Here is a 26,162-nt window from a genome sequence, read left to right as displayed (position 1 = left end):
TAAATGCCATTGCCTGTACCCAAAACCAATAGAAATATTTACTTATTTAAGGAAACACTTAGGAAAGTATTCGGATTATTATTAACATTAGACTCTCCTTTAGGATGGAATACTGAGTGCTAAATTAACACATTGGTTCTTAATTAGGGTGCCTCGTGGAACTATTCAAAAATACAGATGCCCAGGCTCCGTTCCAAGCCTGCTCAATCAGAACCACCGGGAGTTGCTACTTCTCCTCCAGGCTAGCCTCAAACCCAGATTTTCCCAAACCCCAAAGCTCCCAGACCATTTAACATCTCACCTTTCCAGCTGGAGGAAAACCAATGCCTTTCCATTTGTACTTCAGTGAAAACGCTAATTGTCTAGAGAACACTCCTCCAGGGTGTCTGACCCTAGTCTTTCATTGACTCTGAGCTATTTTACAAAATAGCTAATTGGTAGCAATGCAAAAAATAAAATAAAAAATTCTTGTCTATTAACATGCAAATTATATCCTGTCTAGTAGAAAGTCAATTGATTTTGCTTTCCCTTTGGGGGAAAAAGCAAGTCCGTTTGCCTCCATTTGCATATTTATTTCATCATTCCTGGTCTACAAATGAGTCTGTTCTTCATATTCTTTTTTGGACCTGTTGTAATATCTGCCTGATTTCTTCAGTGATCATTGAGTTAAATAAAATCTTAAACATGTTCATTTTTTATCTATATGAGAGTTTTGCTGAGTACCAGCTCAGTCGGGAGACCCCCGCCCAGGCAGCACTGAAGGCAATGAGAGACAGACACCCAGATAGAACACCAAAGTGAGTTTATCCAGGGGGCCGGCAGCCTGTCTAGCTGAAAGCCTCAGGGGCTAACACTTTCCAGGCTGAAGGCCCCAAGCAGATTCTGATCCATGTATTTATTCTCTCTTAACAGGTGAGTATTATTAATAAACAGGTGTTCTGTATTTACTCATAACTCAAAAATATACCAAGTAGGCAGCTGTTACCCACTCACCACTAATTACAAACTAAAAGGTATTCTCCACAAGGGAGCCACAGGGGCAGGGTAAACAATGTTTCTCGACATCTTCCCCCTTCTTTACAAAGCTAGGTAAGCAAGTACAGCTCTATCTTGGTGAATCATTTCTCGGAGGATTCTGGATCTGAACCTGCAAACTACGCAAAGAGAAACAAAACAGATTAATAACATAATCACAACAGAATCACAGATCCTCCAAGTGCTTTCATCCAAATTTAGGGCAGCCAGTCCACCAGGAGCTCCCTCAAGCACCTCGGAGCCTAACTGTCTACTCTTACGTGTCTTCCTTAAGGAGTTGGGACCCAGAAATCTGTTGGGGAAGAGGCCGGAGGTCATTCTTCTGTAACTGCTTCCTGCCGAAAAGGGGGTTTTGAGGGTCTTCTGGGCCCCTCCTCCTTATTTGCTGTCTAAGGCCTTTCCAGGAGCTGTTTTATTCTCTCCCAATCATGTTCAGTCTCATTACACCTTTAAAGTTAATAAAGTCAATTTGTAACTCTCTCATCATCACAAGATAGGAGGGGTTTAACGCAGCTCTGAATCTAAACAGCTTTTATTTCTTACAAACTTCTAATGAATACAAATTAGGGCCTGATTTTCTATTATATTTTCCTTCCCAGACTTTTATCTGTTTTAGGGCCACAGGTATTTTTCAAAGTTCTTTTTATTCAGCTCTTAACATTGGCCACACTATTGTGGCAAAATGATAATAATTTGTGTATCAAGATACAAAAAAAAGAGAAATGAAACTAAAAGGCAAGCTGGTGTGAGGGTTTGTTTATTCTGACAGAGGTCTGCAGAGGTCCAGAGGGAAGGTCTAGGAGAGGAAAGGCCATGCCGTTCCACAAACCATCCTGTGTCTGCTTGTTCACCAGGCTTCCTCTGCATACATAGTTGTCTGGAGCTCAGAACAGGGCTTTGCTCAATAAGGATTTGTGGAAGGTCCTAGAATGTGGCCCCATCCTCTCCACTCTGGGAAGAAGTGCTTCAGGGCTCACAGTAGCACTTCTGTTTGTTGGAGGTTGACGTCTGGTCACCTCCACCCTCTTGGTTTTCCTCCTACTCACTCATCACTTCTTAATCCTCTTGCGTCTTAGTTCTAAATGTTAGAATTCCCTGGGGGCTCTGCTCAAGGCCTCTTCTCCATTCTATCTTCCCCCTTTCTTTACTCCCATGGACTATCTACAGCCCAACCCTCTCCCCATATTTCAGGCTCATATATTCAACTGCAACTAGACATCTACACTTGGATGAATTATAGCCATCTCAAATTTAGCACGTCCAACTTGGAAATCTCTAATTTCCCCGCAAATCTGGTTCTGTCCAGCCTCCGCCATCTCAGTAAACAACCCCACCATCCACCCAGTCGCTTCTCCCTTCCCCTCATTCCCCGACATCCAATCCATACTGTAAATTCTTCCCCAGAACTACAACCCGAACCTGTCCACTTGTCACTCTCTCCGTGGCCACCGTCACCCTCACCTGGACTTCCTCAGCAGCTTCCTAACTCATCTCATCCCTCTACTCTGGGCCCCCTATCATCCATCCTCCCACGGAAGCCAGACTGGTCTTTCAAAAATATAAATCAGAAAAGTTACTCTCCTGCTCAAAACCGTCAATGTTCTCCCATTGTTTAAAATAAAAATGCACACTGCCATCTACACCATCTGCCTGGCTGCCTGGTCCACTTCTCCAGCCTCATTTTGTGCCCACCAACTCTACTTCCAGGGACCTCCTTGTCCAGCTCCTGTGTTCCTCAGCCTTCTCTCTTTCTGGGACATTTTTTCAGGCTTCTTGTCATCCAGAACTCAATTCAAATGATGTCTTCCCAGATCTATATAAGGAAAGCTGCCCTGCCCGTTAAACTTTAGACATCGTCTTCTTTCTTTGTTTACTACCTGCTTTCCCTTTTCCTGACACACTAGAATGGAAGCACCCTGCAAGCAAACTTTCCACTGTATCTCCAGTACCTGCTGAACCAGGTGCTCATACATATTTGCTGAAAGAATTAATTATCAGATGGCAATTGTATATATTTTTAAATATCCTTATTTGGAAGAATTAAAAGCTGCCAATTCTGTGTAAGTCCCCATTTTAAAAAAACAGGGCTATTTGTAAGCCCAGGACTATTTTAATAGATGAACTGGCTGCAAGCCCCTTACAACATAGGTGTTATAAGGAAAACAGAAGAAGGGAGAAAGAGGGACAGTGGATGGGTGGAAGGAGGGGTGAATGGTGGGTGAGTGAGTGGATGTGTGGGTAGGTGAGTGCTCAGGATGGATGGAGCATGAGTGAATGAGTGTGTGGATAGATGGATGAATGGGTGGGTGAGTGGGTGGGTGGATGAATGGTGGATGGGTGGTGGATGAGTGGGTGGGTGGATGGGTGAGTGGGTGAATGAATGGGTGGATGAGTGGGTGAGTTGGTAGATGGGCAGGTGAGTGGCTGGGTGGATGAGTGGTGAATGGGTGGATGGATGGTAGATGGGTGGGTGAGAGTGGATGGGTGGGTGAGTGGGTGGATGGATGGGCGGGTGAATGGGTGGGTGGATGGAGAGGTAGATAGGTAGGTGGATGAGTGAATGAATGGGTGGATGGGTGGATGAATGGGTGGATGGATGGGATGAATGGGTGAGTGGTTAGATGGGTGGGTGGATAGTTGGATGGATGGGTGAATGGATGGGTAGATGGCTGGATGGGTAGATGGATGGGTAGATGGGTGGATGGTTGCATGGGTGGGTAAGTGGGTGGATGGGTGGATGGATGGGTTAGTGGTTGGATGGGTAGATGGATGGGTAGATGGTTGGATGGGTGGGTGAGTGAGTAGGTGGATGGGTGGATCGTTGGATGGGTGAGTAACTGGGTGGATGGGTGGATGGATGAGTGAGTGGTTAGATGAGTGGATGGTTGGATGGGTAGGTGAGTGGGTGGATGGGTAGATGGATGGTGGATGGGTGGGTGACTGGGTGGATGGATGGTGGATGGGTGGGTAAGTGGGTGGATAGGTGAATGAGTGGGTGGATTGGTGGGTGGGTAGCTGAGTGGATGAGCGGGTAGTGGGTGAGTAGATGAGTGAATGGGTGGCTAGCTGGGTGAGCAAGTAGAGGGTATGCTCCGGGAAGGTGTAAGTTAAGCCAGGGGAGGTGGCCACAGTTGGCTTCCCTAGGCCGCCTACCTTGCGTGGTCACCAAGGATTTACTTCGGGTCAGAAAGCCGCAGCTGTGGGTCGCCTCGCCCGGGTTTCCAGCAGCAGCGGCCCGGCTCCCACCGCCGGGGCCCCAGCCGTGCTCAGGGCGCCCCCTGCCGACTCGCGTGCTCAGGTGCGCTCCCGGACTAGGGCGCATGCGCATAGGTGAGTGCCCGCCCCGCCCCCAGGCTTGGCCACCTGCCCAGGAAATTGTTGGCTGTTTCCCTCGGGTCTCTCCCGGGCGGGAACACGGAACAGGGGCATGGAAGATCCGTCGGGCGCTCGCGAGCCCCGGGCCCGGCCGAGGGAGCGGGACCCGGGCCGGCACCCCAACCCGGACCGAGACCGCGCCCACGAGCGACACTGGGACCGACCCAGGGACCCGCAGAGGGAGCGAAGCGGCGACAGGAACCGGCGAGGGGACCGAGACCGCGACCGGGAGAGGGACCGGGACCGGAACCGGGACCGGGACCGGGAAAGGGAGAGAGACCGGGACCGAGGCCCCCGCCGGGACCGACACAGGGACGCGGGCCCTCGCGCAGGTGAACACGGAGTTTGGGAAAAGTCGCGCCAAAGCTGGACGCGGGACGGAACCCGGGGACCAACCTGGGACGCAGTCGCGCCTCCTTGGCCCGCGCCCTGGGAAGCCCCGGAGCGGCCGCCGCAGAGGAAGGGGAGCCCCGGGCGCCGCGCACCCGAAAGGTGAGAGGGGCCGGGGCGCCGCGACCTCCGTGCCGGGGACACCTGGGGCCCAGGCCAACCCGCGCGGCCCCAGGTGTCCCCGGGTTCTCGTCCTAGGAGCCGGTTTTCAGGAACAAATGCCGTTCCTCCCTTCTGCGCTCTAACAGACTATCTGGCATGGAAGGAAAAGTTTAGGGTTCCCCCTCCCCGGTACCTGAACCCAATTAATAAAGCAGAAACCGCCCCTGTGAGCAGTGGCTGGGCTGGGGGACCTGGAGAAGAGGAAGAAAGGCCCCCCGGGGACCGGAGAGGGAGGGGTGAGAGGCAACCGGGCGGGTAGGGTTAACCCCAGTCTCCTCCCCGGCCGGCCCCGCCTGGTCACAAGACTGCACCTTGGGGTTCAGACCGTTGTCCAGTGTTCCAGAGCTAGCCCAACCCGACTCCAAAGTCCTCTTCCCTGTGGCCGGGCGGCCCAGTTGGGAAGCCCAATGAATAGTTAATAGTTTAATGAGTTACCCCTCCCAGGAATATATGCCTTCAAAAACACAGGTGGGCTGGGCACGGTGGCTCATGTCTCTAATCCAAGCACTTTAAGAGGCCTAGGCGGGCGGATCACCTGAGGCCAGGAGTTCGAGACCAGCCTGGCCAACATGGTGAAACCCCGTCTCTACTAAAATACAAAAATTAGCAGGGTGTGGAGGCGCGCACCTGTAGTCCCAGCTACTTGGGAGGCTGAGGCACGAGAATCTCTTGAACCCAGGAAGAGATGGAAGTTGCAGTGAACGGAGATCGCGCCACTGCATTCCAGCCTGGGCAACAGAGCAAGACTCCATCTCCAAAAGAAAAAAAAAAAAAAGACAGGTGTAGGATGCTACATTTTTAACCAAAGAACTAAGTCTACCTAAAATTCCCCCACTGAAGGGTACGGGTTTGTTTTCCCTTTTGCCAGTGAGGTCTCTTTAGGCAGCGTCATTGGAATTCCATGGTTGCTTGAGACCCCACCCTCCTAATGAACAAAGTTTGCCATCTCTGCCTTGCACAGAATTCCCATAAGTCCCTTGTAAGGAGAAAGATTCAGGGTGTTCTGGAAGACTCTGAGCTAGGGGAGGGTGGGGGTGGAAGGGATGTCAGGAGGGGATCTGGTGTTTTTTCCATCCATTGAATGTGCAGATAATATACCCCACACGGTGAATTGTGAGCAGATGGGATATCGCCCCTGCCGGCTCCAACAGAAGACAGATCCAGGGGGATGACTGCTTCTGGTTTTTGACACCTGGCCTCTTCTCTGGGGAGGAGTCAGGCTCCCCTCTGCCGGGAACTTGGAGGCTGAGCCCAGTCTCTCTCCCTTCTCTGTCCACACAGCGGGAATACTGCTATCCTGAGTTTATTTTACATTATCTAAAACCAACTAGCATGACAAAGGGTGCGCCCAGATACAGTCGAAGCTGCGCCCAGGGAAACGGCTGTTTCCGTTACTAAAGCCCATTGTACTGTAACTGCACGACCTGAGAGAATTCAGAGCTGCATTTTTAGGTTTCTTTAAAAACCAGTGTCAGAGCCGTGTACAATGGCTGACGCCTGTAATCTCAGCACTTTGGGAGGCCGCGGAGGGCAGATCATTTGAGGTCAGGAGTTCAAGACCAGCCTGGCCAACTTGGTGAAACCCCTGTCTCTATTAAACATAGAAATAAATTAGCTGGGCGCAGTGGCACACGCCTGTACTCCCAGCTACTTGGGAGGCTGAGGTGGGAGGACTGCTTGAACCTGGGAAGCAGAGGTTGCAATGAGCCGAGATCGTGACACTGCACTCCAGCCTGGGTGACAAAGTGAGACTTCATCTCAAAAAAAAAGAAGAAGACTGGGGAGGGAGAGAAAAGGTGTCCCAAGCAGAACAATAGCTTCCATAGTAACCCAGAGGCATGGGAAAGTAGTTATCTTTTGGAGGGAAGCCGGTAGTTCACTATGGCTCTGTCTGTGAGCATGAGGTTGTAAGTGTAGAGAGCTGAACAGGGGCCTCCTGTGCACACTGAAAGTTTTAAAAATTTCAAACCTAAGAGACATGATGTTCTAGAAAGATTGTGGGAGCCCAGCAACAGAATCCCAGGTGTGATTACAGCCTCCTTACTTTGGGAGGCTGAGGCAGGTGGATCACCTGAGATCGGGAGTTCAAGACCCACGTGAACAACAGGGAAAAACCCCGTCTCTACTAAAAATATAGAATTAGCCGGGCGCGGTGGTGCATGCCTGTAATTCCAGCTACTCAGGAGGCTGAGGCAGGAGAATTGCTTGAACCCAGGAGTTGAGTTGAGATTGCACCACTCCACTCCAGTCTGGGCAACAAGAGCGAAACTCTGTCTCAAAAGGGAAAAAAAAGAAATAAATGATGTGATGATGTCAAAATCCGTTGTCTGCGGCTCCCACATGCCTGGAGAGTTATTGCTGACTCAGCACTTTCCAAAGTAACAAAGGGAGGAAGAGAATGCCTGCCTGGGCATCGGAGTCATGTGAATGCACACAGGTTTTGAAGCGGCCTGGTGCATGCTGAACTGAGAACTTGCACTCACAGGAATGCAGCTCACAGCAACCTGGTTAGACACCTGCCACGGACAGACAAATCATCAAAGGTGGTGCTCAGGGGTACCGATCACAGCATCTGTAAAGTGGTTTGTTAGTGGAGTTGGGCCAAGTATTTGGATGTCCTATGGGGCCACCAAACCAGAGAATTATCTGGAGTTTAAAATACTGTGACACATTCTATTTCTGTTCTGCATAGTGTTTTATGTTTGGGCGCAGCACAAGGAGTCACGAGTTCTAATCTGAAACAAGCTATTGAATGACAGACACCCTAATGGCCGTGTATGCTTTTTGGTTATAGTGAGCCCCCTTCAGGGAGATATCTGCCCTCAACCTCCAAGCCTGGACAAGAGGAGGTGGAATATTACCAGTCAGAGGCGGAAGGACTCCTGGAATGCCATAAATGCAAATACTTGTGCACTGGGAGAGGTGAGCCGTTTTGTAGGCTGTTTGACCATTTACTGTCACTGGTGGTTCTGGAAAGGATGATCTGAGCTGGTGAAGCAAAAATTTAAGCAGATTCCCTTGTGTGTTCCTAGCATTTTCATTTCTGTGCCTACGTGAGGTTCTTCTTTTCAAAAAGAAAAAAAGAGGTAGGAAATAGGAAAGTCTCAAAAGTGCTGCTAGATTTCCTATGCTTCTCCTTAAACATGCCCTGGGTGTGGAGAGCCAAGCAGCCATGTTTGCAGCTTTAGACTCCAGGTGGAAGTGCAGAGGCTTTAGTTAGAACTGGCTATGAGCTGCCAGCTGTCAAAGGAGGCATCCTATGGTGAGGCAGCCTCTGTGTTAACACAGAGGGAAAATCACCTAGCATTGGCAGCCAAATTGCAGCACCCAATCTCTTTGAAGATCTGACACTCAACACTTGATCAATGGCTTTTAAACTTTATTGCCTGAAGCCAGGCACTGTGGCTCTCGCCTGTAATCCCAGCACTTTGGGAGGCCCAGGTGAGAGGATCGCTTGAGCCCAGGAGTCTGAGACCAACTTGGGCAACATAGCAAATATCCCATCTCTAGTTTAAAAAAAAAAAAAAAAGGCCAGGCACAGTGGCTCACACCTGTAATCCCAGCACTTAGGGCAGTCAAGGTAGGTGGATCACTTGAGGTCAGGGGTTTGAGACTAGCCTGACCCACATGGTGAAACCCCGTCTCTACTAAAAATACAAAAATTAGCTGGGTGTGGTGGTGGACACCTGTAATCTCAGCTACTCAGGAAGCTGAGGCAGGAGAATTGCTTGAACCCAGGAGGAGGAGGTTGCAGTGAGCTGAGATCATGCCACTGCACTCCAGCCTGGGCGATTGAGTGAGATTCCATCTCAAAAAAATTAAAAATTTAAAAATTTAAAAAAATAATATGTATGTACATATATACACATAATATATTCACGAGGTTGTTAAATATGTATATTTTTTACATTAAGACTGAGTTCACACACACAGAAACAAAAATGTTGTGAAACCATACTTACCCTATTATATACCAAGTACTGTGATATTTTCTATCCTGTTCATTAAAAAAAAAATCCTTTTTTATAAAAACATACTTATTTAGGACTCACAGTCTGAAAGCACTTCCATCCTATCATGTATCCACCCCAAATGTGGCGTCCCCAGGTTCCCATCCTAGCAGTCTTGGTGAAACCGGACCAGCAATGAAACTTGCCAGCAATGAAGAAAATCTGGTTTATCTGGGTGAGAGCTTACAGTTCACATGATTTGGTAAGAAATGTTTCTAGGTTTACTATGACTAAGGGAGAAAACATTCCAGCCTAAAGGAGAGAACTCATGGAGCTCATGCCTGAAGATTTATCTCAGGACAATTCCAAAGATATATATGATTAGAGGATTAGAGGAACTTTGAGGAAAGGGCTCTAGGCAATGCAGGTACAAGGATCATTACTCTAGTTGCAGATACTGGCACAACTTCACAGCCTGTAATTGTGTCAACAGCTCCTCAGCTTCAGAGAAGTACAGTAGATATCCAGAGTCACACAGGTGTCAAGTGAAAGAACTATAATTAAAACTTACAGCCTGACTAAGGCCCCAGATGGTGACCTTCCTTCCTTTCTCAATATAAATAACAGGAATAAGCTAGAGACTAGTTAACAGGTTTCTCTGTACAGATATTTTTTTCTTCTGTGGTTGATTTACGAGGAAGAGAGGGCAGGGCTTGAGGCTTCTGAACAAAACACACCTTGATTCTAGGCTCCTGACTGGCTTTGGGCCTGGAGGTTTGGTTTCTAGGCTAAGGTAGTGAAGGGATGGTTCAGCAGTTGTAAGCTAACAAATGAGGGCTTTTAAGAACTCTGGGGCCGGGCACGGTGGCTCACGCCTGTAATCCCAACACTTTGGGAGGCTGAGGCGGGCAGATCACCTGAGGTCGGGTGTTCAAGACCAGCCTGGCCAACATGGTGAAACCCAGTTTCTACTAAAAATACAAAAATTAGCCAGGCATGGTGGCAGGTGCCTATATTTCCAGCTACTCGGAAGGCTGAGGCAGGAGAATCGCTTGAACCCTGGGCTCAGAGGTTGCAGTGAGCCGAGATTGCTCCACTTCACTCCAGCCTGGGCGAAAGAGCGAGACTCCACCTCAAAAAAATAAAAAAAGAACTATGGACCTGCAGAGCCTCATAAATATACAACACAGTGTCACGTTGAGAATCAGCCATTAAATACCAGGAACTTATATCATGCAGGAAATACATGTTCAGATAAAGGTAACCTGAAGATTTTCTTTTTTTTTTTTTTTTAAGGGACAGGCTCCCACTCTGTTGCCCAGGCTGGAGTGCCGTGGCACGATGGTAGCTTACTGCAGCCTCAGCCTCCTGGGCTCAAGTGATCTGCTTTAGCCTCCCAAAGTGCTGGGATTACAGGCATGAACCACTGCACCCTGCCTGCCTGAAGATTTTTTGACCCATCTTAGAGTAGATCCTCTGTGACTTCTTTTCCTGATTGGGGAAGTCATGTCCCTCTATAGCAAATTTGCAAAAGTGGGAGGCAACTATGGTCCTCTCTGACTTCCTAGGGTGACCTGAAGTCTGGCCTATGATTCACCTTTGCGAAGTTCAGGGGAACACTGAAGATTCCAGCAGAAAGAGGCCCCAAATTCACCTGCACAGGCAGTCCGGGCTGAGGATAAACATGAGATAAAAAGCAGGCACAGGTGTCATGCGTGCCTATCAGGCCAGAAGGGAGTCCTGTGCCTGTGGAGGTTGTGTTCGTTTATTATTTGGAGGGACAGGAAGAGGCCCCAGGTCCCTGGTAGGAAGGCAGGTTTTCTAGCTCCCCCATTTGCACGTGAAGCAGCTTTTTCTTTGTTTTGTTCTTTCCTTCTCGCCTTAGACCCTCAGTGCTCAAATCATGATGGTTTGTATTCAGCTTCTCCAGCCCCAACTGCAATGCATCTCTTTTTCTCTCTTTTTTTTTTTTGAGATGGAGTCTCACTCCGTCGCCAGGCTGGAGTGCAGTGGTGTGATCTCGGCTCACCTCTACCTCCTGGGTTCAAATGATTTTCCTGCCTCAGCTTCCCAAACAGTTGGGTCTACAGGCACACGCGACCACAGCCAGCTAATTTTTGTATTTTTAGTACAGATGGGTTTCACCATGTTGGCCAGGATGATCTCAATCTCTTGACCTCGTGATCCACCTGCCTTGGCCTCCCAAAGTGCTGGAATTACAGGCATAAGCCACCATGCCTGGCCTTTTTTTTTTTTTTCTTTGAGACAGGGTCTCACTCTGTCACCCAGGCTGGAGTGCAGTAGCACAATCACAGCTCACCACAGCCTCAGCTTCCCAGGTTCAGGCGATCCTCCCACCTCAGCTTCCTGAGTAGCTAGGACCACAGGCGCCCGCCCCACCATACCTGGCTAATGTTAGTATTTTTTTGTGAAGATGGGAATTTCACCCTGTTGCCCAGGCTGGTCTCAAACTTCTGGCCTCAAGCAACCCACCCACCTCAGCCTTCCACAGTGCTGGGGTTACAGGTGTGAGCCACTGTGCCCGGCCTGCCATGCAACTTTAAAGGTAAAATATAATTTTCTTCCAGGACAGTTAAAACTTCTGTCATCAGTAGTGCCCATCTCTCACTTGAGGTTTAGGTTTCAGAGTGTTTGAGCTTGTATTTCAGTGGGATGGTTTCCTGACTAGGAACTCAAGGTTGGAGGAGTGGGGAGCACTGTCCCTCAGCGCTGGGAGGGGAGAGAAAGACACCCAGCCCCTCCTGCCAATGGCATCCACTCGGATCACATTGAGAAGCTCAGGACAGAAAGTTGTACGTGGTGATTTCCCAGTTAATACTCTCCATCCCCTCTACTTTATTTTACTTAACACCCGAATCCAGTACTCATCTGGACTGAGCATACATTTCCAAACCACTTGGCCATGCTGTCATAGGTCAAAAAATAAAAATAAAAAGATTTCAAACCACAGTTGACCAGTAATCCTTAAGAATGTTAGCTCAACGGATCTGAATGATTTGGCCAGAGTCAGGGAAGGAATGACTTCAAATGAACTCCAGGCCCTTAGGAGAGAGAGAGGCAGGTAGTAACTCAGAGAACCAGAACTCTTCAGCAGGTAAGGAGGGCTCCATGGTGTATAAGAAGGCCTGGAGAACCTTGGCTATTTATGCTTAAGGATACCGTCGGCTATGTACCCAAGCCCTGGTGATTCTTTTCTAGTTCTACTAAACTTAAAAGAGGAATGTGGGGCTCAGGTGGAGGCTCTAGTCCTTCCAACATTCTATTAAGAAATTCTCAGCTGGGTGCCGTGGCTCATGCCTATAATCCCAACACTTCGGGAGGCCGAGGCAGGTGGATCACTTGAGCCCAGGAGTTCAAGACCAGCCTGGACAATGTGGAAAGACCCCAATCTCTACAAAAAATACAAAAATTAACTGGATGTGGTGGCGCACACCTATAGTCTCAGCTACTTGGGAGGCTGAGGTAGGAGAATCACCTGAGCCCAGGCAGTTGAGGCTGTAGTGAGCTGTGATCCCACCATTACACTCCAGCCTAAGCGACAAAGTAAGATCCCATTTCAAAAAAAATGTAATTAAAATATCAATAAATAAAATTTTTTTAAAATTCTCCCATATGGCTAATCATTGGAAAAGCCTAATGTCCTTTACATTGAAATGACTTAAACTAACTGTGGTAATCTATACATCCTTTAAAATAGTGGGGTAGATTTATATTTACTGAGATAGAAAAATAGTCCCACGATATTCTTAATGAAAGAATAAGTTGCGGGTGCAGTGGCTCATGCCTGTAATCCCAGCACTTTGGGAGGCCAAGGCAGGCGAGTCAAAAGATCAGGAGTTCGAAGCCAGCCTGGCCAACATGGTGAAACCCCATTTCTACTAAAAATACAAAAATTAGCTGGACATGGTGGCGGGCACCTATAGTCTCAGCTACTTGGGAGGCTGAGGCAGGAGAATCACTCAAACCTAGGAGGTGGAGGTTGCAATGAGCTGAGATCATGCCACTGTGATCCTGGGCAACAGAGTGAGACTCTGTCTCAAAAAAAAAAAAAGAAGAAGTTATACAGCAGTAGACAAAGTAGGACTGTGTTCTTATTGAGAGCAAACAACAAAAATTGTGACTATATGAATAAAATTCAGGAAAAAATATAATATTCCCAGTGATTCTTTTTTTAATTGGTTGTATTATAGGCAATTTTTACATTGCATGTTTTCTTAAGTCTACATTTTCTTTTTTTTTTTGTAATAAGTAAGTATAACTTTCATAAATAAAATGGTGACATAGTGAGACCCTGTCTCTAAAAAAAGAATGAAAACAATAATGCCGTTTGCATTCTGGGGGAAAACTGTACTGTGTAAAGATCGTACTTGAGAGAGCATCAATTCGGTTAGACAGTGTGTAGCTGTGGTTTCATAAATAGACCAACTGGAACCAGGCATAAAATCTGGTTATCAAACGTCAGGGGAATGTTGACAGACCGATGTTGGCAGCACTACAATTTCCAGCTCAGAAGCACCCAGCTTATATGATGTGGAGCAAAAGAAGCCACACACAAAAAAGCACCCAGCTGTATGATTCCATTTACATGGCATTCTCGAAAAGGCAGAACTAGTTTCTAATGAGAGAGGGCAGATCTGTGGACAAGGAAAGTGAGGGACTGACTAGCGTTACTAGGGAAATTTCTGGGCTAATGCAAATGTTCTCTGTCTTGATTGTGGTTATGTGGCATATACATTGGTCAAAACTCATCAAGCTGTATGCTTAATGTGGGTCATTTTGTTGCATATAAGTTATATTTCACTAAGGCTGATTTTAAGGAAAGCAGCCAGTTTTCCTTGTCCAAGATAAAGAAGCCAAGGGCCTGGGAAGATTCCAGCTCTGGGAAAATAACACAGCCCAGATACACTCTTTAGGGAACTAAAGAAAATAGCATTAAACTTTAAGTTAAAGTCTAAGAACAGTAAAACAAATTTTTTTAAATTCAGTAGGCATTAAGCGTTTAACTAACTTAATATTTCCTTGGTTTTTTTTTGAGACGGAGTCTCACTCTATCACCCAGGCTGGAGTGCAGTGGCACGATCTTGGCTCACTGCAACCTCTGTCTCCTGGGTTCAAATGATTCTCCTGCCTCAGCCTCTTGAGTAGCTGGGATTACAGGCACATGCCACCATGCCTGGCTAATTTTTGTATTTTCAGTAGAGACAGGGTTTCACTATTTTGGCCAGGATGGTCTCGAACTCCTGACCTCAGGTGATCTGACGGACTCAGCATCCCAAAATGCTGGGATTACAGGCATGAACCACCTCACCTGGCCAATTTTTCCTATTTCTAATATACAAACCACAGTTAACATTTTGATGTATAACCTCCATGCTTTTTTTCTGAATTATTATGTTTTTTAAGCTGTGATTTTCTTCAAACTTGGAGAACTCTCCCCTTACAAATTGTAGTCACCATAAAACATATATAAAGAGGAGAGGCTGGGCACAGTGGCTCACACCTATAATCCCAGCACTTTGGAAGGCCAAGGCAGGCAGATCACCTGAGGTCAGGAGTTCGAAACCAGCCTGGCCAACATAGTGAAACTCCATCTCTACCAAAAATACAAAAATTAGCTGGGCGTGGTGGCACATGCCTGTAGTCCCAGCTACTTGGGAGGCTGAGGCAGGACAATTGCTTGAATCTGGGAGGCAGAGGTTGCAGTGAGCCGAGATCACACCACTGTCCTCCAGCCTGAGCGACAGAGTGAGACTCTGTCTCAAAAAAAAAAAAAACAACAAGGAAATAATGACCAGTGTGGTGGCTCACATCTGTAATCACAGCACCTTGGGAGGTGAGGGCAGGAGGATTGCCTGAGGCCAGGAATTCCAGACCAGTCTAGGCAACACAGCAAGACCTATATCTACAAAAAAATACCAAAATGAGACAGGCCCCACAGCATGCTCTTGTAGTCCCAGCTGTGTGGGAGACTGAGGCAGGATGATTGCTTGAGCCTGAAAAGTCAAGGCTGTAGTGAGCCATGATTATGCCACTGTACTCCAGCCTGGGTGACAGAGTGAGACCTTGTCTCAAAAAAAAAAAAAAAGAACAAAGAGATAACTTGTTTAGCTTTTTGGTTGTTGTTGTTTGTTTTTGTTTTTTGAGACATAGTGTCACCTAGGCTAGAGTGCAGTGGTGTGATCTCAGCTCACTGCAACTTCCACCTCCCGAGTTCAAGCAATTCTCCTACCTCAGCCTCCCAAGAAGCTGGGATTACAGTCACCCACCACCATACCTGACTAGTTTTTGTATTTTTTATTAAAGATGAGTTTCACCATGTTGGCCAGGCTGGTCTTGAACTCGTGACCTCAAATGATCCACCTGCCTGGCCTTTTTTTTTTTTATTAGAGATGGGGTCTCACTATGTTGCCCAGGTTGGTCCCAAACTCCTGGGCTCAAGCAATCCTCACACCTTGGCTTTCCAATGTGCTGGGATTACAGACATGAGCCACCGCGCCCAGCCTTGTTTAGTCTTTCTGTGGTGGGAGATGGAATGTTCTTACCCTTCCATCCAGGATGGCTTTGTTTCTGCTCACTGACCTGACCTATCCCACCATCTTCCTGCCCCTCTCTCAGGGCACTCTGCTTTGCTCTTTTGAGAGTCACTCCTCTGAGTACATAGTATTCCTGGCACCATATCTGGAGACCACAGTTCCCTACTACCCTCTAGTGCTAATCGTGCTGCTTTGGCTTCGGGCCTTCCCCGGGGGCAGAGCCTACAGCGGTCTGAGCCCTCATGGAAGGTGAGCCTCAGGTGGAAGAGTCTCCCAGTACCAAACAGCATCACTCAAAAATGGTAACACCCTTTTTTTGCAGCCTGCTGCCAAATGCTGGAGGTTCTCCTGAACTTGCTGATCCTGGCCTGCAGCTCTGTGTCTTACAGTTCCACAGGGGGCTACACAGGCATCACCAGCCTAGGGGGCATTTACTACTACCAATTTGGAGGGGCTTATAGTGGCTTTGATGGTGCTGATGGGGAGAAAGCCCAGCAGCTGGACGTCCAATTCTACCAGCTAAAGCTGCCCACAGTCACTGCGGCAATGGCCTGCAGTGGAGCCCTCATGGCCCTCTGCTGCCTCTTCATTGCCATGGGTGTCCTGCGGGTCCCCTGGCATTGTCCGCTGTTGCTGGTGACCGAAGTCTTGTTGGACATGCTCATCACTGCAGGGTACATCCCGGCCTTGTACTTCTACTTCCACTACCTCTCTGCTGCCTACAGCTCTCCTGTGTGTAAAGAGAGGCAGGTGCTGTACCAAAGCAAAGGCTACAGCGGCTTCAGCTGCAGTTTCCACGGGGCAGATATAGGAGCTGGAATCTTTGCTGCCCTGGGCATTCCGGTCTTTGCCCTGGGGGCTGTCCTGGCCATAAAGGGTTACCGAAAAGTCAGGAAGCTAAAGGAGAAGCCAGCAGAAATGTTTGAGTTTTAAGGGTTTCTAAAATGCTCTGCCAGATGCAAGTGATGGAAGGTAGTCTGAGCCACTGTCTTTCCCAAGAATCCTTCATTGTGGAACTTTCCAATGCTGGAAAAGCAGCAAGCCAGTTTTGATGTGGTGGCGGAGCTCCCAGTTGCATGGAGCAGTGTTCATGGATGCAACAGACCCTGGCTTCTGGAGTCCTCTGTGAGTGGGAAACCAACCAAAATTATTCTTCAAAACGCAAAAAAAAAAAAAAAAAAAAAAAAAATGGCCCAGCTTGGTGACTCACGCCTGTAATCCCAACACTTTGGGAGGCCAAGGCGGGTGGATCATTTGAGGTCAGGGGTTCAAGACCAGCCTGGCCAACATGGTGAGACCCTGTCTTTACTAAAAATACAAAAATTAGCTGGGCATGGTTGTACATGCCTGTAATCCCAGCTACTCAGGAAGCTGAGGCAGGAGAATCACTTGAACCTGGGAGGTGGAGGTTGCAGCGAGCCAAGATCATGCCGCTATACTCCATACTGAGTGACAGAGCAAGACTCCATCTCAAAAAAAAAAATGCCAAAAAACTGGAGCCCAAGAGCCACAAGGAAAAGAAGTGTGCTACAACAGAATGCACTTATTCATTCAGTAAAGGGAGATCACTAAGAGAATTTGAGGAACGTTATCTTCAAAGTTCCCAGGCAGGGTGGCTCACACCTATAATCCCGGCGCTTTCGGAGGCTGATGTAGGAGGATTGCTTGAACCCAGGAGTTCAAGTTTGCAGTGAGCTATGATTGTGTCACTACACTCCAGCCTGAGCAACAGACCTTATTGCCAAAATGCCAAAAAAAAAAAAAAAAAAGTTCATGGAGAGCCACATAGACATAAGACCACACTTCAGTCAGAATTTTTCTAAACACAGCTGTCTCAAGCAGATCAACCCACACGTTTTTTCACACTGAACTCTTTAGTCCTTCCCCTTCCTTAATTCTGCAAATGGAGGGGATGGGGACTCTTGGGGAAACTACTCCTATAAAATTTAAGTTGGAGGTAGGCGTGAGCTGAGGAAAGAGAAATCAGATTAATTCTCTGGGTTGCAAAGAGGCTATTCTGCAGGCCCCTTCCAGTGGCCCTGTAAGCTCAATAAGTGTTTTGTGCCTCTTGTCAATGTGGCATTGTATGAAGCATCAAACCCAACATCTAGAATTCAGGATCCATCCACAATAAAAGAATGTGAATTCTTTCCCAACGGAAGAGTGTTACTGTTGGCCAGACAACTTCATGGGTTCTTATTTCTTATTGCACATTAAGTTATGACGTACGGAACATTACAGTATGTTCTTGGTCCAAGTGAATAAGTTCTTTGCTTTATGTGAATCCAATAAAGAAATCCAAAGAATTTTAATTTGGAGTTGATGTTCTCTTTACAATACATTTATAATACTCTCTTAAATACAGACATTTTGTCACATTTAGAAAGTGAATTCCATTGGGTTTAGAAAAGGAAATACATATATATGCTTGTATATGGTATTGGAAAATTTCTTGAAGAATAACATCAGAAAGTATAACAGTTTTGCTTTTGAAGAGAAGGGGATTTTTTTCATTTATGTGTGGGTTGACTGCACATATGTTTATTTTAGAAAAATAAAAAGTAAAAAAGTTGATTTGCTTTCCTCAGTTCTTTTCAGGACCACATTTAAAGTTCAAAGGCAGGTGTGGATATATAGGTAAGCAGATTATTAAATGATCAGCCACAAAAACAGCCTCACCCCGAAAGACTTTTATTTTTTTATCTTTTGAAACAGGATCAGGCTCTGTCACCCAGGCTGGAGTGCAGTGGCAGGATCTCGGCTCACTGCAACCTCTGCCTCCCAGGCTCAAGCAGTCCTCCCACCTCATCCTCCAGAGTCGCTGGAACTACAGGCCCATGACACTGTGCCTGGCTAATTTTTTAATTTTTAGTAGAGATGGGGTTTCACCACGTTGCCCAGGCTCATCTCACACTCCTGGGCTCAAGTGATCCAGCCACCTTAGCCTCCCAAAGTGCTGGGATTATAGGCGTGAGCCACCATGCCAGACCCAGAAAGACGTTATTTACAACAAAGATCTCATGTCTGTTTCAGGATCTCTGTTTCCCTCTACCAAACCCTCTGCTGTCTTTCCAGAAATTTGTTCCACTCCACCATAGAGATAAACTACTGCTAGCTCTTAACTGTTTTCCCCTCCCCCTGCCCCGTGTGTTCTGCACTGAAAGCATGCTTGGAAATACTTGAACCTGCTTGATATTGGTAGCTAAGCCAGGCCAATTCTGGCTGGAACCTGGGATAATATTCCCTGGCCACATTGTTTCAACAGATCCAATATCACTGGACCCAGCAGATCATTATTCCTGTCAATTGGCGGAGTCAGTAGGTGGTTGACAAGATCTAGATTTATTCCATTGCAGCCTAACAGGTAGATGCTGCATGGATTGTGAATCCATCCCAGAGGAAAACATCCCAGTCTTCTGTATTATTAATAGAGTATTTCTGTTTCCCTTCAGGGGGTGAAATATTAACATCCATGCAGAAGGGAGAGAAAGGTGTTGGGTCCACTAACCCCCATGAATTAGAATGATGTCTGGGGGGCTGGGTGTGGTGGCTCACACCTATAATCCCAGCACTTTGGGAGTCCAAGGTGGGTGGATCACGAGGTCAAGAGATCAAGACCATCCTGGTCAACAAGGTGAAACCCTGTCTATACTAAAAAATACAAAAATTAGCTGGGCATGGTGGCGCATGCCTGTGGTCCCAGCTACTCGGGAGGCTGAGGCAGGAGAATTGCCTGAACCCAGGAGGCAGAGGTTGCAGTGAGCCAAGATCGTGCTATTGCACTCCAGTCTGGGTAACAAGAGTTAAACTCCATCTCAAAAAAAAAAAAAAAAAAAGAATGATATCTGGGTCAATTCACTTCCTCTGCTGTAGAGACGGCGTAAACCAGTAGATTACTGTGCCCAAGTGATGAGCAGGCAGTTTTAGTCTGATGTTATTTTCAGTTTTAAATTAGAGGAATGTAGCTTTTCAACTATCAGAGCCCTTGACTGCTATGTCAATGTGGACCGCTAGAATTCGTGTGGGCCCAGCAGGAGACAGGATTAGCAAATTGAGTAGCTATTGCCTAAGTACTTTAGAGTCTCTCACTGCCCAGATTATAAACATCATGGTACCCCCTCTAACCCAGTCAGGAGGTTGTCCTGATTTCTGGAAAACCACACTTTTCTCAAATTTATCCCATTCTTTCTTAGGTTTCTCACTAATCCCCTTCCATTTTGGAAACATTACTGAGTAGCGTCACCATCCATTTGTATAATATTTTATTTTTAGAGTATTTTCACATACTTGCTTTTTTCGTTGTAGTTAACTTCCCACACAACACCGACGTATCACACAGTTGCTTTCATTTGAGCCTTCTTACATCCCTGTGGGTGAAGATTGGCAGGCATTAGCTCCATTTGTCAGATTGTCTGGGGCTTAGAAGGCCTGAATGGCTTGGCCAAGATGACAAGGCCGTAAAAACCGGGAACTTGAACTTGGTGGTCCCGCTCTCAGTTCATTTGCTTTTCTCTAAATGCTCATCTCTGAGCACCAAGGAATGGCAGAAGAACCTCTCCCAGAAGGACACCTAAGAAGGGTTTGACGCCTCTGCCAGTAACAAAAGCTGACCTTGAACAAGAAGATTTCAGTCTGTTGGCCTGTTGGCTTCCTCTGCCTGGTGGCATTTGTGGGTTCCTTTCCCATCCATACAACAGAGTCAAAGGCCACTGAACAAAATGTGGCTCCTCTTGTAGGATATGATTGGAAAACATCTGGAGGATATGGTAAATGAAAAAATCAAGATGCAGAACAGTATATGTGGTACACTTTTGTGAAAAATGCAGGAAAGGGAATGGAAGGCAGATTTAAATGTGCTTTTTATTTGCATAAAGGAACACTGGACAATTATATTAGAAACCAATGAAAGCAGTTGGGGATAGAGAAGAGACTGGATGTGAGTGAAATTTCTCGGTTTACACCTCATGTTATTTCCATTTTTTAGAAACTTTTTTTTTTTTTGAGACAGTCTCACTCTGTCTCCCAGGCTGGAGTGCAGTGGCATGATCTTGGCTCACTGCAACCTCCACCTCCCGGGTTCAAGCAATTATCTTGCCTCAGTCTCCCAAGTAGCTGGAACTATCCACTACACCTCGCTAATTTTTCATTTTTAGCAGAGATGGGGTTTCATCGTGTTGGCCAGGCTGGTCTCGAACTGCTGACCTCAGGTGATCTGCCCGCCTCGGCCTCCCAAAGTGCTGGGATTACAGGCATGAGGCCTGTGGCATGTCTCTGGCATGAGCCACTGCCTGGGATCCCAGCACTTTGGAACACTGGACAACTATATTAGAGACCAATGAAAGTTGGAGATGGAGAAGAAACTGGATGTGAGTGAAATTCCTTAGTTTATACCTTATGTCATTTCAATTTTTTAGAAACTTTTAATTTGGAAATATAGATTTGCAAGAAGTCACAAAAACAGTGCAGAGTACTCCTGTGTACCCTTAACCCAGTTTTCTCCAGTGATAATCTGTTGCACAACTAGTCCAATATCAAGACCAGAAAAGTAGCAATCTACAGAGCTCATTTAGATTTCCCCCTTTTACCTGCACACATTTGTGTGTGTCTGTAGTTCTAGGCAGTTTTATCTCATGTGCAGATTTGTGTGAGTGGCACCATGATGAAATCCAGAACTGTTCCCTCATCCTGGACATCCCTGTGCTAACTCTTCATAGTCATGCCCATCCTCTTCCTCCCTCCCCGATCCCTACTCGTTCTTATCCCCTACTGATCACCAATCTGGGCTTCTCTATAATTTTGTCCTTTTGAGACTGTTACGTACATGAAATCACTGGTTTGTAACTTTTTCAGACTGATTCTCTTTTTTTTCCTGGAGATGGAGTTTCACTCGTCGCCCAGGCTGGAGTGCAATGGCACGATCTCAGCTCATTGCAACCTCCGCCTCCTGGGTTCAAGCGATTCTCATGCCTCAGCCTCTTGAGTAGGTGGGATTACAGGCACCTGCCACCACGCCCAGCTAATTTTTGTATTTTTAGTAGAGATGGGGTTTCACCATGTCGGCCAGGCTGGTCTCCAACTCCTGACCTCATGTGATCTGCCCCCTTGGCCTCTCAAAGTGCTGGGATTACAGGCATGAGCCACAACATCCAGCCTAAGGAGTTCATTCCTTTTTATCACTGGGTAGGGTAGTCTATGGTATGGGTAGTCCATGGTATGGGTGTACCAGTTTGTGTAACCAGTCACCAACTAAAGGATGTTGGGGTTGTTTCCAAGATTTGGCTATTATAAATAAAGCTACAATGAGTATGTCCATGTTTTTGTGTGGACGTAAGTTTTCATTTCTTTCAGATAAATCAGGGTCACATGGTAAGTGCATGCTTTGTTTTTTAAGAAACTTCCCCCAATTTTTTCAGAGTGGTGCTTTGATTTTTCAAACATAGATTGAACACAAAACAAAAACGAAAAGCAAATTAAGAATATTGATGTTGAAGCTGGGTGCGATGGCTTATGCCTATAATCCCAGCATATTGGGAGGCTAAGGCAGGCGGATCACTTGAGGTCGGGAGTTTGAGACCATTTTGGCCAACATAGTGAAACCTCATCTCTACTAAAAATACAAAAAGTAGCCAGGGGTGGTGGCGTGTGCTTGTAGTTCCAGCTATTCAGGAGGCTGAGGCAGAAGAATTTCTTGAAGCCAGGAGGCAGAGGTTGCAGTGAGCCAAGATCGCACCACTGCACTTCAGCCTGAGCAACAGAGTGACACTCTATCTCAAAAAAAAAAAAAAGAATGTTGATATTGAATCAACCACATCCTTAAAATGAAGTGGCCCGGCCTGTGGTATGTCTCTGGCTTGGCCTCAGTAGGTGATGTCAGTGTTAAAGCCCGAATCTTTCTCCTCCTAGGTGTGGTGCAGATAGTGGAGGTGGTCTTGAATGGGATGGTTCTCATATGCATCGTGGCCTCCTACTTTGTCCTTGCCGGATTCAGTGCCAGCTTTTCCAGCGGTGGTGGCTTTGGAAACAACTACTACTCACCGTTCGAGGGCACTGAGCTGGAGCAAGTTCGGCAGCTGGACCAGAAGTACACGGTCCTCCGGGCACCCCTGATATATGGTGGCGTGGCTGTTTCTCTGGGGCTGGGGGTCCTCACCATGGGTGTTTTACTCCAAGGAGCTAAGAGTCTGACAGTGTTGCCAGGGAAGTGGCTCCTCACGGAGGCCGCCTTCAGCCTCCTAGCGGCAGTGGGATACTGTGCAGGCATTGGTGTTTACCTCTATGTAGCTCTGCAAATAAATAGCACTGACACTTGCAAAACAAGAGAGAGGCTGTATGCCCGCAGGGGTCTCACCTGGATGAACTGCCAGCTGGCAGGCACTGACGGAGCAGCAGCCACCTTTGCTTGCCTTCTGGTGATCATGTACGGCGCCAGCGTGGTGCTGGCCCTGCGGAGCTACCAAGAACAGAAGCACTACAAAGGCAGCCAAGAACAGCCCAGAAGTTACAGTGATGCACCGGAATACCTGTGGTCTGGAACACTCTGAGATCTTCCAGAACCTAAATGTGAACCCACCATGGTTGCTCCGTTGTTTCTCTCAAAAAGGTCTTTTAAAACCCCACATTAGACAGCTATGGTTTTCACACACTTGACTTTATACATGCTCCCTTTGGACCTAGGCAAAGTTAAATAATTGAGGCCAGGCATGGTGGCTTGACTGTAATCCCAGCACTTTGGGAGGCGAAGGCGGGCAGATCACCTGAGGTCAGGAGTTTGAGACCAGGCTGGCCAACATGGTGAAATCCTGTCTCTACTAAAAATACAAACATTATCTGGGCATGGTGGCAGGCACCTGTAATCCCACCTACTCTGGAGGCTGAGGCAGGAGAATCACTTGAACCCGGGAGGCAGATGTTGCAGCTAGCCGAGACCGTGCTATTGGACTCCAACCTGAGCAAAAAGAATGAAACTCTATCTCAAAAAAAAAAAAAAAAAAAAACCAAAAAATCAGCTGGGCTTGGTGGCAAACACCTGTAATCCCAACTACTCAGGAGGCTAAGCCACAAGAATCACTTGAACCCAAGAGGCAGACGTTGCAGTGAGCAACATCCACTCCACATCATTGCACTCCAGCCTGGGCAACAGAGCGAGGCTCTGTCTCAAAAACAACAACAAAAAGATAGGACAGTTAATTTTATTAGACTATGAACGCTTTTTCATTTCTGCATTCCCTGACAGTGCTCCATACAGTAGGTCTTCAAAGGTAGACAGTAATCTCATTACCTTGAACTGTTCCCATAATGTAACAGATCACTAACACTGAATCTTAAAAATAAAGTTCTTTCAGTAATTTTAATATTACATGTTTTATACCTATTTAACGAGACCAGCTTGGCCATACAGACCCCCACCCAGGCGGCGCTGAAGGCATTAAGAAGCAGATACCCAGATAGAACAGCAAAGTGGGACTACCTGGGGGTCAGCAGCCTTCCAAGTTGAGAGCCTCAGGGGCTGGCAGCATTCTGGGCTGAGAGCCTCAAGCAGATTTTGACCCACATAGTTATTCTCTCTGAACAGGTGATTATTATTAACGAACAGGTGTTCTGTGTTTTCTCATAGAACCAAGATAAACTAGATAGGCAGCTGGTGCCTGCTTACCACTGATCAAGGACAAACCAGAAAGTATTCTCCACGAGGGAGCCACGGGGGCAGGGTCACGTATCCTGTGCTTAAAGAATTGTTTTAACCGGTGTATAATATACATATACTGCTTTGCTACTTTAGAATGCCCCAAGCAGTTTTCCACTTGGGGCGGAGGCCGCTAGGTTTTCCTTGACATCGTTCTTCCCAGCAAACAATATAATTTTATACACTCAGCGTTTCTCAACACCTATTCTTATACTTTACAGCTAGTCTCAAATATATCAGTTCAAATCAGATGCAACTAGAAATACACATTCTTGTTATGGTCTTTTTTCTAATTGTCCTCTTGCTTTTTAATCGCTAATTCTTATGGAACTTGTCCAGGACAAAGGATCAAAACTAAGCCTCCTACCTAAGTGGAAAAGATCTAGATTATACTTTTACAAAAATAAAGCTTGGAAAATAATAAAACTGGAAATCTACATTGCTAGGTTAAAAGTTGTGGTGCTACAGAAAAATGCCTCCACTCCATCACCCTTAGCCCAAGGCAGTGTCTACAGTCTCACACAATTTTCACTGAGTGGTAGAAGAGAAGTATAACTGCAGCCAGAATCAAGCAACACACTCTCCACCTACCCTCCAGAGAAATACCACCAAGCCCAGCCACTATTCTCACCTCGCATGTATTCCCTGAAATGGGTCCCTATTAGATCCTCGCCCACGTCTGGGTCCTGTGGTTCAGAAAATGGAAACTTTGGCCTGACCCCAACCTTGTGACCAGGCCCAGCTCCAATACTGCTCCCAAGAGGCAGCTCCTCTCAACTGAAAGGAGCCATCACTGTAACAATAATCCCACGTCTTAGTAACGTTCGCGATGCTTTAGCATACCTTCTTTTACTACCACTTCAGACAGGCCAAGGTGTCTTGTTCACACTTTACAGATGAGCCGACAAGGTTCAAGGTTAGGTGGTTTATGAAAGAGTTAATGCTGTGTGCCAGGTATGTACAGTACTGATAAGCCCTTTGCATCATCTCATTTAGCCCATGACTGATGACAGGTGTTAGAATTAACATTTAATAAGAACAGCCTTAGAGAGGTTAACTTGCCTGAAGTAAAAAAACTTTTAACTAGCAGAGGCAAAACTCAGCCCCACTGAATCACACACTGGAAGGTTCTCAGTGACTAATATACTCTTGTGGCCTTTGGTGTACCAGGGAATTTTTATCACATGGCATTGATTCATTTCTGCCATGTTGGCCCAGAGAGGTGTGTATAGTGGAACTGAGGTATTAAAGCATGTTAAAGGTGCTCAATAAATGGTTGTTCAACCAAGTGTTTAAAATGGTCCTTCTGGTCAGGCATGGTGGCTCAAGCCTGTAATACCAGCACTTGGGGAGGCCGAGGCGGGTGGATCACCTGAGGTCAGGAGTTCAAGACCAACCTGGCCAACATGGTGAAACCCTGTCTCTACTAAAAATACAAAAAACATTTGCCAGTGTGGTGGCACATGCCTATAATCCCACCTACTTGGGAGGCTGAGGCAGGAGAATTGAACCCAGGAGACAGAGGCTGCATGCAGTGAGCCGAGATAGCGCCATTGCACTCCGGCCTGGGTGACAGAGCAAGATTCAGTCTCAAAATAAATAAATAAAATGTTCCTTCAGCTAGATGAAGAGGAAACCTATGAAATGACTTATCTTTACCTTTATTTAAAATGAGAGGTGGCAAGCAGCCTGCAGTGGCTCATGCCTGTAATCCTAGCACTTTGGGAAGCCAAGGCAGGTGGATTCCTTGAGCCGAGGGGTTCAAGACCAGCCTGGGCAACATGGCAAAACCATGTCTCTACAAAAAACATAAACATCAAGATGTGATGGTGCTCACCTGTACCCCTGGCTACTCAGGAGGCTAAGGTGGGAAGATCACATTAGCATGGGAGGTAGAGATTCCAATGAGCCAAGATCATACCACTGCACTCCAGCCTGAGCAACAGAGCAAGACCTTGTTTCCATCAGTTGAGAGGTAGTTAATCTTGCCTAAAAGTCCAGAGATTGTGGGAG

At 46.8% G+C, this 26,162-nt stretch overlaps 1 protein-coding gene across 2 annotated transcripts; it reads left to right on the top strand.

Annotated features, from left to right (window-relative positions):
- The first annotated feature begins 4,462 nt into the window (after window positions 1-4,462).
- Window positions 4,463-25,437, top strand: MARVELD3 (MARVEL domain containing 3). Of its 2 annotated transcripts, none has more exons than XM_012437481.3 (3): window positions 4,463-4,902; window positions 7,757-7,884; window positions 22,370-25,437. In XM_012437481.3, the coding sequence occupies exons 1-3, from the start codon at window positions 4,463-4,465 to the stop codon at window positions 23,005-23,007; spliced, it is 1,206 nt and encodes a 401-aa protein (XP_012292904.2). In that variant the 3' UTR covers window positions 23,008-25,437. The 2 variants fall into 2 exon arrangements, with proteins under 2 accessions (XP_012292904.2, XP_012292905.2); XM_012437482.3 differs by lacking the exon at window positions 22,370-25,437 and adding an exon at window positions 15,789-18,968.
- Window positions 25,438-26,162: the final 725 nt, after the last annotated feature.

The sequence above is a fragment of the Aotus nancymaae genome, unplaced genomic scaffold (assembly GCF_030222135.1).
Source record: "Aotus nancymaae isolate 86718 unplaced genomic scaffold, 86718_ANA_hifiasm-v0.15.2.pri h1tg000030l, whole genome shotgun sequence".
Lineage (NCBI taxonomy): Eukaryota > Metazoa > Chordata > Mammalia > Primates > Aotidae > Aotus > Aotus nancymaae.
Note: the sequence above shows the minus strand (reverse complement) of the source record. Positions and strands in the feature narration are given on the sequence as shown.

Excerpts from the sequence above, each read along its gene's own strand:
- MARVELD3 (XM_012437481.3), top strand. The coding sequence starts at position 4,463 with ATGGAAGATCCGTCGGGCGCTCGCGAGCCCCGGGCCCGGCCGAGGGAG. Across the intron at positions 4,903-7,756 it reads GGGCGCCGCGCACCCGAAAG|TGAGCCCCCTTCAGGGAGAT; the intron begins GTGAGAGGGGCC and ends TTTTGGTTATAG. Across the intron at positions 7,885-22,369 it reads ATACTTGTGCACTGGGAGAG|GTGTGGTGCAGATAGTGGAG; the intron begins GTGAGCCGTTTT and ends TTCTCCTCCTAG.